General features: G+C 52.7%; 2 protein-coding genes across 2 annotated transcripts in view; one reads left to right on the forward strand and one right to left on the reverse strand.

Moving 5' to 3' along the window:
- The first annotated feature begins 256 nt into the window (after nucleotides 1–256).
- LOC139242410 (contactin-associated protein 1-like) lies at nucleotides 257–13095 on the forward strand. Its single transcript, XM_070870346.1, has 8 exons — nucleotides 257–426; nucleotides 821–1060; nucleotides 1803–2030; nucleotides 2739–2872; nucleotides 4422–4515; nucleotides 5518–5745; nucleotides 10694–10741; nucleotides 11431–13095. The coding sequence occupies exons 2-8, from the start codon at nucleotides 874–876 to the stop codon at nucleotides 11619–11621; spliced, it is 1110 nt and encodes a 369-aa protein (XP_070726447.1). The 5' UTR covers nucleotides 257–426; nucleotides 821–873; the 3' UTR covers nucleotides 11622–13095.
- A 3916-nt stretch (nucleotides 13096–17011) lies between these two features.
- LOC139242409 (histone-lysine N-methyltransferase EZH2-like) overlaps nucleotides 17012–17987 on the reverse strand; it is a 54800-nt gene continuing 53824 nt past the window's right edge. Inside the window, exon 18 of the mRNA XM_070870344.1 lies at nucleotides 17012–17773. Coding sequence (XP_070726445.1) covers nucleotides 17713–17773 — 61 coding nt within the window. The 3' untranslated portion in view covers nucleotides 17012–17712. The remainder of the gene's footprint in view (nucleotides 17774–17987) is intronic.

Raw genomic sequence — 17987 nt, forward strand, 5'->3', positions numbered from 1 at the left:
TCTCTTCCACAAACAACAGTTGGTACTGGCGGTCAATTGTTAATTTTAAATCGGAGATTCATCGATTTTTGTTAACCAAAGGTATTAAGGGATATGGGGCAAAGGCGGGTATATGGAGTTAGGTCACAGGTCAGCCATAATCTCATTGAATGGCGGAACAGGCTCGAGGGGCCGAATGGCGGGCTTGTGTTGGAGGCCTGTGTTGCTGTTCAGTCCTGCATTATTAATCGATTTCTTCAATTTTTCTGCAGCAGTTTTTGTAACTATTATAAAACTCGCTAAATAATATGCCAACTGGCAGAAATTTGTGGTCCTGAGCTTTGGAATTGGCTGGCTTACCGTAGCTAGGATTGATTCCTGACTGACAGATTGAAAGTAACCCCGGGAATGCTAGAAAGTCAGTCAGTATCGAAAGTGACATTACAGGTGGGAGCCCCTGTTACACGAGGACGATATTTCTTTTGATCTGTCACTGACCCGTCACACTTGCTCTCTTCTTCTAAACTTTTTGTGCTTTGCTCCTTCTCATTAATATATTATTTCTCTTCCATTTTCCTACAAGTCACCTGTGGGTTGGGTAGTTAACAGGATGTTGATTCGGGAGTTGTCTGAGTCTGAATATGGTTATAGCCTGTCTCTGCCATGTGTGTGGCTCACTGTCCAGATGTGTCGGTGCGTGTGGCTCACTGTCCAGATGTGTCGGTGTGTGTGGGTCTGTGAGTGGCTCACAGTCCAGATGTGTCGGTGCGTGAGGGACTGTGCTGTGTGACACTCACTGCTCTTTGACTGGCACTGAGGTTTTTGGTTTTTCCGGTGACAGGAGCGGCAGAGTACCGGCTAAATGCTTTCTTTGGTTGCCTTCGTGGACTGAGAATGAACGGCGAGATCCTGGACTTGGAACGGAAAGCCAGTGTGACGGAGGGGGTGAACCCGGGCTGTGTGGGCCAGTGCAGCAGTCCCGGGATGCTGTGTCAGAACGGAGGGAGATGTGTCGAGAAGTACAGCACGTACACCTGTGACTGCAATTCCAGCGCCTTCGATGGGCCTTTCTGCAATAAAGGTACTAGCTCCTGACTTGGGAATAGGCCGGGTGTTATGTATGAATAAAGGGTCTGACTGGATACTGTGAGCTCAAAGTAAAGTGTGATCGTAGTCTTTTATTACAGGTCTCAGAGTGTCTATCCAGCCTGTGAGGCTTCCTTAAGTACTTGTGCTTCCAAGGGATTGTGGGATCCCTTGGATGAGCCCTCTGGTGGCTACACAAGGTATATACAGGTTTACATATATAACACCGAGCTCTCCGGGAATGGGGCCGGGATCACCAGGAATGGGGCCGGGATCACCGGGAATGGGGCCAGGGTCACCAGGAATGGGGCCAGGATCACCGGGAATGGGGCTGGGATCACCGGGAATGGGGCTGGGATCACCGAGAATGGGGCCGGATCGCTGGGAATGGGGCCGGGCTCTCCGGGAATGGGGCCGGGATCGCTGGGAATGGGGCCGGGATCGCTGGGAATGGGGCCGGGCTCTCCGGGAATGGGGCCGGGATCACTGGGAATGGGGCCGGGATCGCCGGGAATGGGGCCGGGCTTTCCGGGAATGGGCCCAGGTTTGTTACAGCGATGTGGGGAAGAGAGAATCTCCAGCCTGTCAATTTACTGGTAATACAACAAATAAAATGAGCAGAGTCTGATTCACAAAAGGAGAAATCCCAGGAAACCTTCCTTCACATTTAGTTGATTGTAAGCAGCGAGTCCTTCTGACAATTCGTGCCGCCCCTGACTGTGCTCTATCCCTTCCAGTTATCGGTGGCTATTTTGACCCCGGCACTTACGTGCGTTACAGTTTCCAATCACCGTTCACGGCCGCAGTGAGAGAGTTTGCGAATATGATGGTTCCATTAAGTCACGGTTTTAATTCAACCAGTGAAGAGATTGTCTTCAGTTTCAAAACATCGGAGCCACCGAGTGTCCTCATGTACATCAGCTCCTACTCCAAGGATTATCTGGCAGTGATCATCAAACATGATGGTAAGCACACACGCAGCCCACCCCCACCCCGACACGCAGCTCGCAAACACGCAGCCCCTCCCCCACACGCAGCCCCTCTCCAACGCAGCCCCTCCCCCACACGCAGCCCCCCCCCACACGCAGCTCGCAAACACGCAGCCCCTCCCCCACACGCAGCCACTCCCCCACACGCAGCCACTCCCCCACACGCAGCCACTCCCCCACCCACCCCACACGCAGCCGGCACACGGAGCTCGCTACTGCCAGCCCACCTGCACATTGCCCGCTCCACTGATGTCAACAGACAATTGGTCAGGACTCCCAATTTAGACCTTTGGCCAAAGTTAAAATGACCCGAGCAACACACACTCCTCTCGACAAAATTGTGGCCCTCCCCGGACACTCCACCCACCTCCTCCCCCTGGACACGACCCTCCCACCGGACACGCGCTCCCCCCACCACCCCGGACATGCTTCCCCCCTGGACACGCCCCCCCCCCAGGACACGCCCACGCCCCGTCCCTCCCAACACGCCCCCCCGCCCCCCTCCCGACACCCCCCTGCCCCCCGGACGTGGTCCTGAGCTCCGGAGATTGCCGGATGTTTTTGTGGCACACACGGACATTCCTGCTTCCAGCCCCTTGTTATTTTTTGCTTTCAATATAAATTCAATAGTAAAACGTATTAAGGCTTGGAAATCCTTAAAAGTTGCTGTCTTTTCCCTCACAGGCAGTTTGGTGCTGCGATACCAACTGGGATCATTTGCCAATCCATTCACCAAGATCCTGGTAAAGGAGAATGTGGCGGATGGTGAGGCTCACCGGGTCAACATCACCAGACAAGACCGGGACATCTACACACAGGTACCTGGCCCGGTAACGCCGACCCCACGGTAACGCAGTTACCTGGCCCGCATAACGCAGTTACCTGGCCCGCATAACACAGGTACCTGGCCCGCATAACACAGGTACCTGGCCCGCATAACACAGGTACCTGGCCCACATAACACAGGTACCTGGCCCGCATAACACAGGTACCTGGCCCGCATAACGCAGTTACCTGGCCCGCATAACGCAGTTACCTGGCCTGCATAACACAGGTACCTGGCCCGCATAACACAGGTACCTGGCCCACATAACACAGGTACCTGGCCCGCATAACACAGGTACCTGGCCCGCATAACACAGGTACCTGGCCCACATAACACAGGTACCTGGCCCGCATAACACAGGTACCTGGCCCGCATAACACAGGTACCTGGCTCGCATAACACAGGTCGCTGGCTCCGCAGTAATGCAGGCCCCACGGTAACGCAGGCCCCGGGAGGATAACGCAGACCTGGGGCGAAGGCAGGCCTCGGAGTCGAGGAAGAGAGGATGACTTGCTTCCACACCAAAATGAGTTCCCAGGTGACTGAAGAGTCCAATGCGGGACCGACAGTCTCTGTCACAGGTGGGGCAGTCGATGGTTGGAGGAACGGGTGGGTGGGGGGCCTGGGTTGCCGAGCGCTCCTTCCGCTGTCGACGCTTGGCTTCTGCGTGCTCCCGGCGAAGAGACTCGAGGTGTTCAGCGCCTTCCCGGATGCTTTTCCTCCGCTTTGAGTGGTCTTGGGCCGGGGATTCCCAGGTGTCGATGGGGAAGTTGCACTTTATCAAGGAACCTTGCTGGGTGTCATTGAAGCGTTACCCCTACCCACCTGGGGCTCGCATGCCGGTGAACACAGGCCCAGCTAGCGCAAGGCTGGGTGAGGCTGGCTATCTCCAAGTGCAACACTGCGTTATGAACTGCGCTGGCCGAGGTTAGGATCTGAAAGACTAGGTTGGCGGCAGGAGTCGAGACAACCAACATGAGGAAAAACCTACTTGACCTCGTTTGCACAACATGCTCCTGTCTGTTGATGATGTTGGGTTGGAGGGACCACTGCACAGTCCCATCTTCACACCGGGGACACCCTCCATCGTGCTGTGTGCTAAATGGGATAGGTTCAGGACAGATCCAGCAGCTGAAAACTGGGCAGCCATCAGGCGCTGTGGGCCATCAGCAGCAATCTGTAACCTCATCGCCCAGCAAATCTCTCGCTCCGACATCACCATCAAGCCAGGCGACCAACCCTGGTTCAGTGAGGGGTGTAGAGGAGCAAGCGGGGAGCAGGCGCACCGGAGAATAGGCGAATGTGGTGACACGGCAACACCGGACCCACCGCAGACTGAACAACGGCCAGAATCCTCCCCGCCCCGCCCCCTACCCCTGCCGCCCCACGGATTGCCCCCTCCTACAGATACTCCGCCCCCACCCCCACACGCGCCACTGCCATCTGGTGGATGAGCCCGGTCGTGTCTCGTTGATTCCAATACATAAAACATATGACTGTTTGTTGAGTCTAACTTTGCCTCTGATCTCCTCTTCCCGCAGGTGGATGGATATCCGGTTATCAAAGCCAAAATTTCTCTGTGGGGAGATAAAAATTTTGATTCTCCAAGGTCTCTGTTCCTGGGTCGAGTGATGGGTGAGGTCTTAACTGTTCCTTATTGACTCATGAACAAGCTCTCGTTACACTCGGTCGGTGTATTACTCCCACACACACTGCCTTTAGCTCCTGTGTCTATACCAAAGATACATTTCTTGATTTTGTGCTGCATATTGTCATGGCATTGCTTCATTATTTTTACTCGTTAGTTTGGCTCAGTTGGTAAACCTGTCACCTCTGACTCAGAATCTAAGCTGGCACCAGTGCAGTACTGAGGGAGCGCCGCACTGTCGGAGGGGCAGTACTGAGGGAGTGCTGCACTGTCGGAGGGGCAGTACTGAGGGAGCGCTGCACTGTCGGAGGGGCAGTACTGAGGGAGCACCGCACTGTCGGAGGGGCAGTACTGAGGGAGCGCCGCACTGTCGGAGGGGCAGTACTGAGGGAGCGCCGCACTGTCGGAGGGGCAGTACTGAGGGAGCGGTGCACTGTCGGAGGGACAGTACTGAGGGAGCGCCGCACTGTCGGAGGGGCAGTACTGAGGGAGCGCCGCACTGTCGGAGGGGCAGTACTGAGGGAGCACCGCACTGTCGGAGGGGCAGTACTGAGGGAGCGCCGCACTGTCGGAGGGGCAGTACTGAGGGAGCGCGTACTGTCGGAGGGGCAGTACTGAGGGAGCGCTGCACTGTCAGAGGGGCAGTACTGAGGGAACGCTGCACTGTCAGAGGGTCAGTACTGAGGGAGTGCCACACTGTCGGAGGGGACATAGTAAGTAGCGAGTGTTGGAAGGTGTTTGTGCCGTGCTGCTATGAAATTGGAGAGTGGAGGTCAGTTCTGGATCAATCTGTCGTATCTCCCACGGACCGGTTGAAAAATAAACAGGACAGGTGAAGAGAGGAAGAGAATTCAATTCGCAGATGATCGTGGAATGAATTGTGAAGAGGAGAAACAGAAAATTAGAAAAGGGAGCAGATTAAATGATTGGACAGAACAAGATGTGTAAGTGAGATGCATGTGTGCTAATTTCTGCCGTTCCCCTGACAGAGGTGGGCGTTCTGGACCCAGAAATCCAGAGGTTTAACACCCCGGGGTTTACCGGCTGCCTAGCCGGCGTCAGCTGTAACGGCATCGTCCCGCTAAAGGCAGCTCTGAGAACCGACACCAACCAGACCGTGAATGTTTCTGGGCCGTTGGTAGAGTCAAACTGCGGGGCCCTCCCGATAATCCTGTCCTCCGTCCTCCTGGAGCAAGATCCCTGGGCCTTGCAACCAGGTACACAACCTGCGGCTGTGGGGGGGCGGGGGGGGGGGGTGTGTGTGGGGGGCAGGGGAGGGGAGTGTGGGTAGGCGGGGTGTGGGGGAAGCAGGGGAGGGGAGTGTGGGGAGTGGGGTGGGGGGGGAGGCAGGGGAGAGGTGTGTGGGGGGGGCAGGGGAGAGGGGAGTGTGGGGGAGAGGGGAGTGTGGGGGGCGGGGGCGAGGGGAGTGTGGGGGGGCGGGGGAGAGGGGAGTGTGGGGGGCAGGGGAGGGGAGTGTGGGGGAGAGGGGAGTGGGGGGGGCAGGGAAGGGGGGGTGGGCAGGGGAGGGGAGTGTGGGGGGGCGGGGTGGGGAGAGGAGTGTGGGGGACGGGGGTGTGTGGGGGGGAGAGTGGTGGGGGACGGGGGGAGAGTGGTGGGGGATGGGGGGGGAGAGTGTGGCGGTGGGAGATTGTGGTGTGGCGGGGGGGAAAGTGGGATGCGGGGGGCAGGGGGATAGTGGGATGCGGGGGGCAGGGGGAGTGTGGGTGGGGAGGGGAGTGTGGGGGGCGGGGTGGGGGTGGGGGGGGAGTGTGAGAGGGCGGGGAGAGGAGTGTGGGGGACGGTGGTGGGGGATGGGGGGAGACTGGTGGGGGACGGGGTGAGAGTGGTGGGGTGGGAGAGTGTTGTGGGGCGGGGGGCAGGGGGCAGGGGGAGTGTGGGTGGGGCGGGGAGAATGGGGGCGGGGGGGGTCTTCCTGAAGTCTATCACTGTCCACCTCACTGTTCACTATATTTCCAAGTTTTGTGCCATCTGCAAATTTTGAAATTGTGCCCTGTACACCCAAGTCCATGTCATTAATATATCTCAAGAAAAGCCATGGTCCCAGTACCGAGCCCTGGGGAACACCTTCCTCCAGTCCGAGAAACAACCGTTCTCCACTACTCTCTGCTTCCTGTCACTGAGCCAATTCCGTATCCATGCTGCCACTGTCCCTTTTGTTCCATGGGCTTCAACTTTGCTGCAAGCCGATTATGTGGCACTTTATCATACGTGTTTTGGAAATCCATTGTCCTCATCAACCCTCTCTGTTACCTCATCAAAAAACTCAATCAAGTTGGTTAAACAAAATTTGCCTTTAACAAATCCGTGCTGGCTTCTCTTAATTAATCCACACTTGCCCGAGTGACTGTTAATTTTGTCCCTGATTATCATTTCTAAAAGCTTCCCCAGTACCGAGGTTAAACTGACCGGCCTGTAGTTGCTGGGTTTATCCTTACACCTTTTTTGAACCAGGGTGTAACATTTGCAATTCTCCAGCCCTCTGGCACCAGTCCCGTATCGAAGGAGGATTGGAAGATTACGGCCAGTACCTCTGCAATTTCCACCTTTACATCCCTCAGCATTCTGGGATGCATCCCACCCAGTCCTGTGACTTATCCACTTTATGTACAGCCAGCCTTTCTAGTATCAATTTATAATCCAATCCAGTATCTCCACTATCTGCTCCTTTACTATGTCTATGGCAGCATCTTTTTCCTTGCTGAGACAGATACAAAGTACTCATTTAGTACTTCAGCCATACCCTCTGCCTCCATACGTAGGTCTCCTTTTTGGTCCCTAACCGGCCCCATCCCCCCTCTTACTACCCGTTTAATATTTATATACCTATAGAAAACTTTTGAATTCTGCTTTATGTTAGCCACCAATCTTTTCTCATACCCTCTCTTTGTCCCTCTTATTTCCTTCTTCACTTCCCCTCTGAACTTTCTATATTCAGCCTGATTCTCACTTGTATTCTCAACTTGACATCTGTCATACGTGCTTTCTTTCTGTTTCATCATACTCTCTATCTCTTGCATCATCCAGGGAGCCCTGGCTTTGGTTGCCCTACCTTTCCCCCTCGGGGGAATGTACCTCAACAGTACCCAAACCATCTCCTCTTTAAAGGCAGCCCATTGTTCGATTAGTTTTGCCTGCCAGTCTTTGATTCCAATTTACCCGGGCCGTATCCGTTCTCAACCCACTAACATAGGCTTTCGTCTAATTAAGTATTTTTACTCTAGATTGCTCCTTGTCTTTTTCCATAGCTAATCTAAACCTTACGATACTATGATCGCTGTTCCCTAAATGTTCACTGACTGACCCTTGTTCCACTTGACCTCATTCCCCAAAACCAGATCCAGCAATGCCTCCTTCCTCGTTGGGCCAGAAACATACAAATCAAGAACGTTCTCCTGAACACACTTCAGAAATTCTTCCCTCTCTGCCCTTTTCACTATTATCCCAGTCTATATTAAGATAGTTGAAGTCCCCCATTATCACTACTCGATAGTTCTTGCACCTCGCTGTAATTTCCCTGAAAATTTACTCCTCGATATCTTTCCTACGAGTTGGTGGCCTGTAGAATACACCTCGTGGTGTAATGGCACCTCTAATGTTACTCAACTCTAAACAAATAGATTCTGTCCTTGACCCCTCCAGGACAACCTCTCTCTCTCGCACTGTAACATTCTCCTTAACCAATACTGTCACACCACCTCTTTCCTGCCCTATCTTTCCTGAACACCTTATATCCAGGAATATTTAACACCCAATCCTGCCCTTTTTTGAGCTAGGTCTCCGTTATCGCCACAGCATCATATTCCCATGTGTCTATTTGCGCCTGCAGCTCACCAACCTTATTTACAACACTTTGTGCATTTACACACATGCACTGTAAACCTATCTTCGACCTTCTTGTATTCTCTTAGTCTGACCCCACCTAATACCGTACTATAAGAACACAAGAACATAAGAATTAGGAACAGGAGTAGGCCATCTAGCCCCTCGAGCCTGCTCCGCCATTCAACAAGATCATGGCTGACCTGGCCGTGAACTCAGCTCCACTTACCCACCCGCTCCCCGTAACCCTTAATTCCCTTATTGGTTAAAAATCTATCAATCTGTGATTTGAATACATTCAATGAGCTAGCCTCAACTGCTTCCTTGGGCAGAGAATTCCACAGATTCACAACCCTCTGGGAGAAGAAATTCCTTCTCAACTCGGTTTTAAATTGGCTCCCCCGTATTTTGAGGCTGTGCCCCCTAGTTCTAGTCTCCCCGACCAGTGGAAACAACCTCTCTGCCTCTATCTTGTCTATCCCTTTCATTATTTTAAATGTTTCTATAAGATCACCCCTCATCCTTCTGAACTCCAACGAGTAAAGACCCAGTCTACTCAATCTACCATCATAAGGTAACTCTCTCATCTCCAGAATCAGCCTAGTGAATCGTCTCTGTACCCCCTCCAAAGCTAGTATATCTTTCCTTAAGTAAGGTGACCAAAACTGCATGCAGTACTCCAGATGCGGCCTCACTAATACCCTATACAGTTGCAGCAGGACCTCCCTGCTTTTGTACTCCATCCCTCTCGCAATGAAGGCCAACATTCCATTCTCCTTCCTGATTACCTGCTGCACCTGCAAACTAACATTTTGGGATTCATGCACAAGGACCCCCAGGTCCCTTTGCACCGCAGCATGTTGTAATTTCTCCCCATTCAAATAATATTCCCTTTTACTGTTTTTTTTTTCAAGGTGGATGACCTCACATTTTCCGACATTGTATTCCATCTGCCAAACCTTAGCCCATTCACTTAACCTATCTAAATCTCTTTGCAGCCTCTCTGTATCCTCTACACAACCCACTTTCCTACTAATCTTTGTGTCATCTGCAAATTTTGTTACACTACACTCTGTCCCCTCTTCCAGGTCATCTATGTGTATTGTAAACAGTTGTGGTCCCAGCACCGATCCCTGTGGCACACCACTAACCACCGATTTCCAACCCGAAAGGGACCCATTTATCCCGACTCTCTGCTTTCTGTTAGCCAGCCAATTCTCTATCCATGCTAATACATTTCCTCTGACTCCGCGTACCTTTATCTTCTGCAGTAACCTTTTATCGAATGCCTTTTGGAAATTTAAATACACCACATCCATCGGTACACCTCTATCCACCATGCTCGTTATATCCTCAAAGAATTCCAGTAAATTAGTTAAACATGATTTCCCCTTCATGAATCCACGTTGCGTCTGCTTGATTGCACTATTCCTATCTAGATGTTCTGCTATTTCTTCCTTAATGATAGCTTCAAGCATTTTCCCCACTACAGATGTTAAACTAACCGGCCTATAGTTACCTGCCTTTTGTCTGCCCCCTTTTTTAAACAGAGGCGTTACATTAGCTGCTTTCCAATCCGCTGGTACCTCCCCAGAGTCCAGAGAATTTTGGTAGATTATAACGAATGCATCTGCTATAACTTCAGCCATCTCTTTTAATACCCTGGGATGCATTTTATCTGGACCAGGGGACTTATCTACCTTGAGTCCCGTTAGCCTGTCCAGCACTACCCCCCTAGTGATGGTGACTATCTCAAGGTCCTCCCTTCCCACATTCCCGTGACCAGCAATTTTTGGCATGGTTTTTGTGTCCTCCACTGTGAAGACCGAAGCAAAATAATTGTTTAAGGTCTCAGCCATTTCCACATTTTCCATTATTAAATCCCCCTTCTCATCTTCTGAGGGACCAACATTTACTTTAGTCACTCGTTTTCATTTTATATATCAGTAAAAGCTTTTACTATCTCTTACTCTGGTGCTTTCTGTCTCTCCCAATCCTTGTTTCCCCTTTCTAATACTACCTGCCCCCTGACAAATTAGTTTAAACCCTCCCCAACAGCACTAGCCCGGCTCTGTTGAAGTCCCACCTCCCCCAGAACCAGTCCCAATGCCCCAGGAATCTGAAACCCTCCCTCCTGCACCAACTCTCCAGCCACGCATTCATCCGCTCGATCCTCCTAACTTTTGCAACTTTAATCTTAAATTAAAGGAGAATAACAAACCACCTCTCCCAGCCTGGGCCCTTCTCCGTGTCTGATTGGCTGGGGGAGAGGGTGGGCAGGACCTGATTAATGTTAACTGAAACTGAGAAACTCTGTATTTTCAGACACTCCACGATTTGGATACGATTACCTGACAGGAGCAGTGATTGGTGGTGAGTATAGACTGGACTTGGACCCTGTTATACGGGATATTGTGCTGCAGTTATGGTTTAATTATAAGCATTTCTATCGCACTCAGTATTTTGGTGCCCCTTCCATCCAACTTTACTTTTCCTCATCCCTCATCCTCTGACACCTGCCCCAATTATTGGCCATCCCGGTGTTTGTGCTGGTGTGACTGGCAATGTCCATCAGATGAGTGCTGGGTCTGTCCAGCCCACCTTGCCCCTCCGAGTTTGGTGTCTCGGGCCATTGGCGTGGTCTGGGTGCAGACCCATCCAACAGCGTCTTGTGCTGAGGCTGGCCAGTTGGAGACCGACCAAGCCCCCAGCACCTGTCGGCAACGCCTGAAGCCGGGCATCCCTTCACCTCCCTCATCCATTGCACCATTGGGCTGGTCATCTCTGTACTGCCCGGCACAGAGAGGAATATGGAGACCAAGGTCTCTGATTGATGTCCTAATTCCAGGGCTGGGAAATATTCCTCGATATCCAGAACCGAATGTGTGGTTCAAGGTTTAATGTCACAGGCCTGCACAGATGAGAAAGGAACAAACGAGGAGTTTCGAATACTGTCTGGGAACGAATGAACATGAGCTCGTGGTGCCAGGTCTGAGTGAGGAGGTGCTGCAGCCACATGTTTGCATCCTGCACTAACCCGTCGGTGTCCTCTTGTGTTCCAGTGATTGTGGCATTTGTGCTTTTCACCATCCTGGCCCTATTGGTGCTACTTTTCTTGTACTATTACCGTCACAAGGGCAGCTATCACACGAATGAGGCCAAACCCATTGAGCCGTCCAACATTGCCAAACCAACCTCCGTGAAGAAGGACCAAAACCTGCCACAGATCCCGGAAGAGACTAAAAACGAATAGTTGGAGACGAGTTTGTGTTTCTTTAAGAAAGAAACAGCCATAAGAATTCCCTGCTGGAGGTGCGGATCCATGTTACATACCCAGTCTCTGGTCAAACATTCCTTATTTCTGAACAAGATTTATTTATGGAAAAAATGGCAAAAAAAATTTGCAAAACCAAATCCCAGGTTTTAGTAATGTGCGAGCTTGTGTCCACACCCAAGGAAATCTTTACAGTCCAAATTTTTTTAAAGGTCATATGGTAATCTAACGCTGCTAATGAAGGCTAATAATGAGTAGAAAGAGTATCTATATATGAATTGCTGCTGCTAGTTACAAAGGGGATGGGTCCCTTGTTCCAAACTATAATCAATGCATTGCTATACTGTACACGCTGTCCTAGTGCATGCACACTACCTGCCCACTACCTGCACACTATCTACCCACTACCTGCAATATACACCTCACTTTGACATAAACAACCACTTTCAGTAATTTTTTACTGTTTCTGTTGACGAGTCTGAATCAACATTGAATAAAATTTTTATTGTAATATTTTATAATTATAACATTCTGAGTGAAATTATCCTGGGAATGAAGAATAATCATCGAGAGGGCTCGGCAGATCCTGCTGCCCCAGGCTGTCAATTTTATACAATACGATTGAGTGCTGCCTAAAGAGCTTGATGCCCATATGGGAACAGACACGTGCACAATGTTAACCGCCTCCCCTGGGCATTGCCCCCACCCCCAGGTACGCGAGTACTGACTAGAGGCGCAGGGACAGCAGGTCCAGTGTTGAACCACACCAGGGACATCAGCCCCAGTGCCAGGTCGCCCCCTTCATCACTGGCAGCCCCTGCGGCCTGGGAATCTCTGGGAGGAGTGCGTCTGCCAATTCAGATCAAATTCTGGGTTGGGATCTGAGGTGTGGGCGAGGCAAGACTAGAATTAGTGTCTCTAAACACCAAGGGTTCCAGTTGACTCTGGGATTAGGATCTCCGAGGTGTCTGAGCGAAGGGTGTGTGAGTTGGGTCTTGGGTTTGGGTGTTTCTGAGCAGGTTTTAGTGTTACAAACGAGATTTATAAATCTGAAGATGAAAGTTTAATCTGCTGAATTCACTCACCCCCTTTCTAACTGGAAAGGGATGCAGAGGAATGTAGAATTTTACTCCCCATCATTCACTGGGTGCTGATTGACGGGATTGCCCCCGGATTGATAGCCAGCCCTCTGCTTGATAAAATCATGGAGCAAATTAAAGCGTTTCTGACAGACAATGAAAAGTGCATCCAATAAGAGGATCCAATTCACAAACTGCTCAGGGAAAGGTGCCTCCTGCTCTTTACCCCTGCCCCCTCGTTCTCCCTCTCTACCCCATCCCTCTCTCAGGTACCCTACCCCCTCGCTCTCTCTCTCGCACTCTCTCTCTCTGTCCTGCCCCTCTGTCTCACATCTTGTTTCCAATCGATGTAACAGTTTTGTTCATGTTTCTGTTCTTTGTGTATTTATGTATTAAATTCATTACATTAATAGTTTAGTCGCTTGGCTCTTTTAAAGAGGTGGCTGTAACTGTTAACCTCCGGTGAACTTTCAACTCCACACTGCGCTCCTGCGAAATTCTACAACCTACCTGTCGTCGGAACTTTGAGTTTCCCCTGGGGCGACTGAAGTTCCAGGGTCACGACGCCCAGTGACTGTAGTTCCAGGTTCACGACCCCAGGGCGACTGTAGTTCCAGGGTAACGGCCCCGAGTCGACTGCAGTTCCAGGGTCATGGCCCCCAGTGACTGTAGTTCCAGGGTCACGACTCCCGGGGTGACTGTAGTTCCAGGGTCATGGCCCCCAGCGACTGTAGTTCCAGGGTCACGGCCCCCAGCGACTGTAGTTCCAGGGTCACGGCCCCCAGTGACTGTAGTTCCAGGGTCACGGCCCCCAGCGACTGTAATTCCAGGATCACGGCCCCGGGGCGACTGTAGTTCCAGGGTCATGGCCCCAGGGCAACTAGTTCCAGGGTCACGACCCCGGGGCGACTGTAGTTCCAGGGTCACGACCCCGGGGTGACTGTAGATCCAGGGTCACGGCCCCGGGGTGACTGTAGTTCCAGGGTCACGGCTCCCAGCGACTGTAGTTCCTGGGTCACGGCCCTGGGGCGACTAGTTTCAGGGTCACGGCCCCCAGCGACTGTAGGTCCAGGGTCACGGCCCCCAACGACTGTAGGTCCAGGGTCACGGCCCCGGGGCAACTGTAGTTCCAGGGTCACGATCCCGGGGCGACTGTAGTTCCAGGATCACGAACCCGGGGCGACTGTAGTTCTAGGGTCATGACCCCGGGCCGACTAGTTCCAGGGTCACGGCCCCCAGCGACTGTAGTTCCAGGGTTACGGCCCCCAGCGATTGTAGTTCCAGGGTCACGGCCCCCACCGACTGTAGTTCCAGGGTCATGGCCCCCACCGACTGTAGTTCGAGGGTCACGACCCCGGGGCGACTGTAGTTCCAGGGTCACGACCCCAGGCCAACTGTAGTTCCAAGCTCATGACCCCGGGCGACTGAAGTTCCAGGGTCACGACCCCGGGGCGACTAGTTCCAGGGTCACGACCTTCAATTAGCACCAATCGGGTTGCCTCATCTTCCCAACGACCTTGTGCCCTGGGGTTGATTCTGCGGCGTGCAGGCGGGTGAAGGATGTCAGTCAGCCCCCAGTGGAAACCATCGTATCTCTGCCCCGATTTATCGCCAGGCTTCAGGTGAGCGCAGTTTGTATCGCTCCCCGATTTTCGGGATCACGGGCTGCTCAGAAGGTGAAATTGTCGGACTTGGTAAAAAAGTTTTTTATTATCCGACTCCTTCTCTGGCCCCGAATGTCCTTCAGTTTCCAACCCGATGAGCCGCTTGTTACAGATACAATCTTCCATTTATAGTCACCTTCATTTCGCGACACAATCCTAAAACTCAGGATCAACTCAAACCACTGCTCAGAGCCAGACACAGTGAGCGGACGGAGAAATGGGAGATTGGCTTGTATTTATATAGCACCTTGAACATCACAAAACGTCACAAGGCGTTTCTCAGGAGTGTATTCAGGCAAGAATTGATGGCGAGCCAAAGAAGGAGATGGGGCAGACGACTAAAGTGGTAAGTTTTAAGCCCCGTATTAAAGGAGAATAGGGAGGCGGAGAGCTGTCGGGGGAGAATTACAAAGCTTCTGTCCCAGGCAGCTGAAGGCACGGCCGCCAGTGAAAATCAGGGATCGCAAGAGGCCAGAATTGGAGGAGCGCAGACATCTGGGAGGGGTGGAGAAGATTATAAAGATAGGGAGGGGCGAGGTAATGGAGGCATTTGGAAACAAGAATGAGAATTTTTAAATTGAGACGTTGTTGCACCGGGAACCAATGTAGGTCAGTGGGCACGGGGTGATGGGTGAGCAGGACTCGGTGCAAGTTAGGACACAGAACAGCGAGCAGAGGGTGATGGGTGAGCAGGACTCGGTGTTAGGACACGGGACAGCGAGCACAGGGGGTGATGGGTGAGCGGGACTCGGTGCAAGTTAGGACATAGAACAGCGAGCAGAGGGTGATGGGTGAGCGGGACTCGGTGCAAGTTAGGACACAGAACAGCGAGCAGAGGGTGATGGGTGAGCGGGACTCGGTGCAAGTTAGGACACAGAACAGCGAGCAGAGGGTGATGGGTGAGCAGGACTCGGTGTTAGGACACGGGACAGCGAGCACAGGGGGTGATGGGTGAGCGGGACTCGGTACAAGTTAGGACACGGGACAGCGAGCACAGGGGGTGATGGGTGAGCGGGACTCGGTGCAAGTTAGGACACGGGACAGCGAGCACAGGGGGTGATGGGTGAGCGGGACTCGGTGAAAGTTAGGACACGGGACAGCGAGCATAGGGGGTGATGGGTGAGCGGGACTCGGTGCGAGTTAGGACACGGGACAGCGAGCACAGGGGGTGATGGGTGAGCGGGACTCGGTGCGAGTTAGGACACGGGACAGCGAGCACAGGGGGTGATGGGTGAGCGGGACTCGGTGTGAGTTAGGACACGGGGCACAGGGGTGATGGGGGAGTGGGACTCGGTGCAAGTTAGGGCAAGGGGGTGAGAGATGAGTGGGACTCGGTGCGAGTTAGGACACGGGCTCAAACCTGGAAAAAGGCGAAAATGTCCGAATTGAGTGAAAACCTGCACCTAGAAAATTACACCGAGTTTAAAAAAAAACATTAAAGTGTAAAAAAATAAACAATTCAGAAGAAGAAGAAAGGAATGTGCTGGATTTTTCATTACCATATTTAATCTATAAATTTCTCATTTGTTGCCTTGTAGAGAGGTCATTGAGTGAAGGTCAGCCTGACCCCAGCTTGGCTGATCCTGGTCACCTCACTGTGTCTCAGTCCCTCTCCATCTCTCTCTCTGGTGTAAACCCGATTATCCAATCCCTGCTCAGCGAGGCTGCAGCTCGCCTCCCATGCAGATTGTATCGGCGTGGCCTCACTGACAGGGGCTGCCACAAGCTTTTGTTTCCGTTTAATAGTCAATCATTAAATATCTGAATGAGCTAATGAAGAAGTATGTGCCCATTAAACACTCGGAATCACTGAAATGGGGCAGTACGAAGCTGGCAACAGCTGAGTTCTTTGTTGACGAGTTACTTGGTGCAGGATGTTGAGGATGTAATTGAAGATCCGAGGGAGCACCGCACTGTCGGAGGGGCAGCACTGAGGGAGTGCCGCACTGTCGGAGGGGCAGTGCTGAGGGAGCGCCGCACTGTCGGAGGGGCAGCGCTGAGGGAGCGCCGCACTGTCGGAGGGGCAGCGCTGAGGGAGTGCCGCACTGTCGGAGGGGCAGTGCTGAGGGAGCACCGCACTGTCGGAGGGGCAGTGCTGAGGGAGCACCGCACTGTCGGAGGGGCAGTGCTGAGGGAGCACCGCACTGTCGGAGGGGCAATGCTGAGGGAGCACCACACTGTCGGAGGGGCAGCGCTGAGGGAGTGCCGCACTGTCGGAGGGGCAGCACTGAGGGAGTGCCGCACTGTCGGAGGGGCAGCACTGAGGGAGTGCCGCACTGTCGGAGGGGCACCTGTGACTGGTGCTGGCACAATTGCCTGTGACCCCCCCCCCCCACAATAATTCAGCATGTGTGATGCGATGTGATGAATCTTTGCATTAATGCAAGTCTTTTTTTCCCCAAATTCAGGCATTTAGTGACAGTGCCCTCCTCCCTAGTCTGCATTTGAGTGTTGTAGGGGAGGGGACCAGCTTGCAGTCCGTGTATGAAGGACACAATCACCGCACCGTAATTTGCAGCAAGTGTCACCATCTCCCTCACCCTATTTACACACACCTTCCCCACAACGGTTTTTGAAGGCAGGTGGTTGTTGCACGTGGTTGTGTGAGAAAGGAACAGACAGGAGAAATCATTTACTATTTTTATTTCACGTGCATTTTAAGGAGACAGTGGATCCCTGCTCCATATCCCGCCCATTCCTAGACTGCGCGAAATCGGAAACTCTGCAAAGTCGGGACCCTCACCGCGGCAAGCATCGTTCCAGCACAGGACACCCACAGGCTGCGTTACAGCGCACCCGCAAACCTGCGCTAATATTCTCACCTTGCAGCGGGTGGGGCGGTCGCTGATGAGGTCCTAATACAGGCCTGAAAACACGGGCAGCGTTTGATGGGGGGGGTCCCAGTGTCGGGGGGAGGCGAGGGGAGGGGCCCCAGTGTCGGGGGGGTGGAGGGGTCCCAGTGTCGGGGGGAGGGGTCCCAGTGTCTGGGAGGGGGAGGGGGAGGGGCCCCAGTGTTGGGGTGGGAGGGGCCCCAGTGTTGGGGTGGGAGGGGCCCCAGTGTTGGGGTGGGAGGGGTCCCGGGAAGGGCCCCAGTGTCGGGAGGGGGAGGGGGGGGGGTGTGTTCCTCCAGTGTTTGGGTGGGGGGGGGGGCGTTTAGGCGAGGCCAGTCTAAGTATCTGTGCCAATGGCAGGCTGAGACACCACAACGTGTAGCTCCACAATGGGCAGCTCCGACCCACACCACTGCTCGGGAACTGTGTCCATGGGCCCACCACACACATCTACTTCACATTCAAACACTATTTTGACATTAAAATAACGATGGGTTCACAGGATTTCCATTTTCCGTTCGATTCCCACGTACTTCAGTGCGTCAGCCTGGCTGTATCTGGAAGGGAAACACAGCATCTTGTGTCAGGCATTGCATCACTCATGTGTCTATTTTTATCTATTCTGGACCAGAGACCTTTCCGATGTGGAGTCGGGTTTGAATTCACAGATAACATTGCCCTGATTGTCCATTTTAACAACTTTTAAATCTTCAGTTTGCATAAGACAGAAAATGTGCTTTTATTAGTGGCAGAAATCAGGAAATGAGTGGT

This window comes from Pristiophorus japonicus, unplaced genomic scaffold, assembly GCF_044704955.1.
Source record: "Pristiophorus japonicus isolate sPriJap1 unplaced genomic scaffold, sPriJap1.hap1 HAP1_SCAFFOLD_1322, whole genome shotgun sequence".
In the NCBI taxonomy this organism is placed as follows: domain Eukaryota; kingdom Metazoa; phylum Chordata; class Chondrichthyes; family Pristiophoridae; genus Pristiophorus; species Pristiophorus japonicus.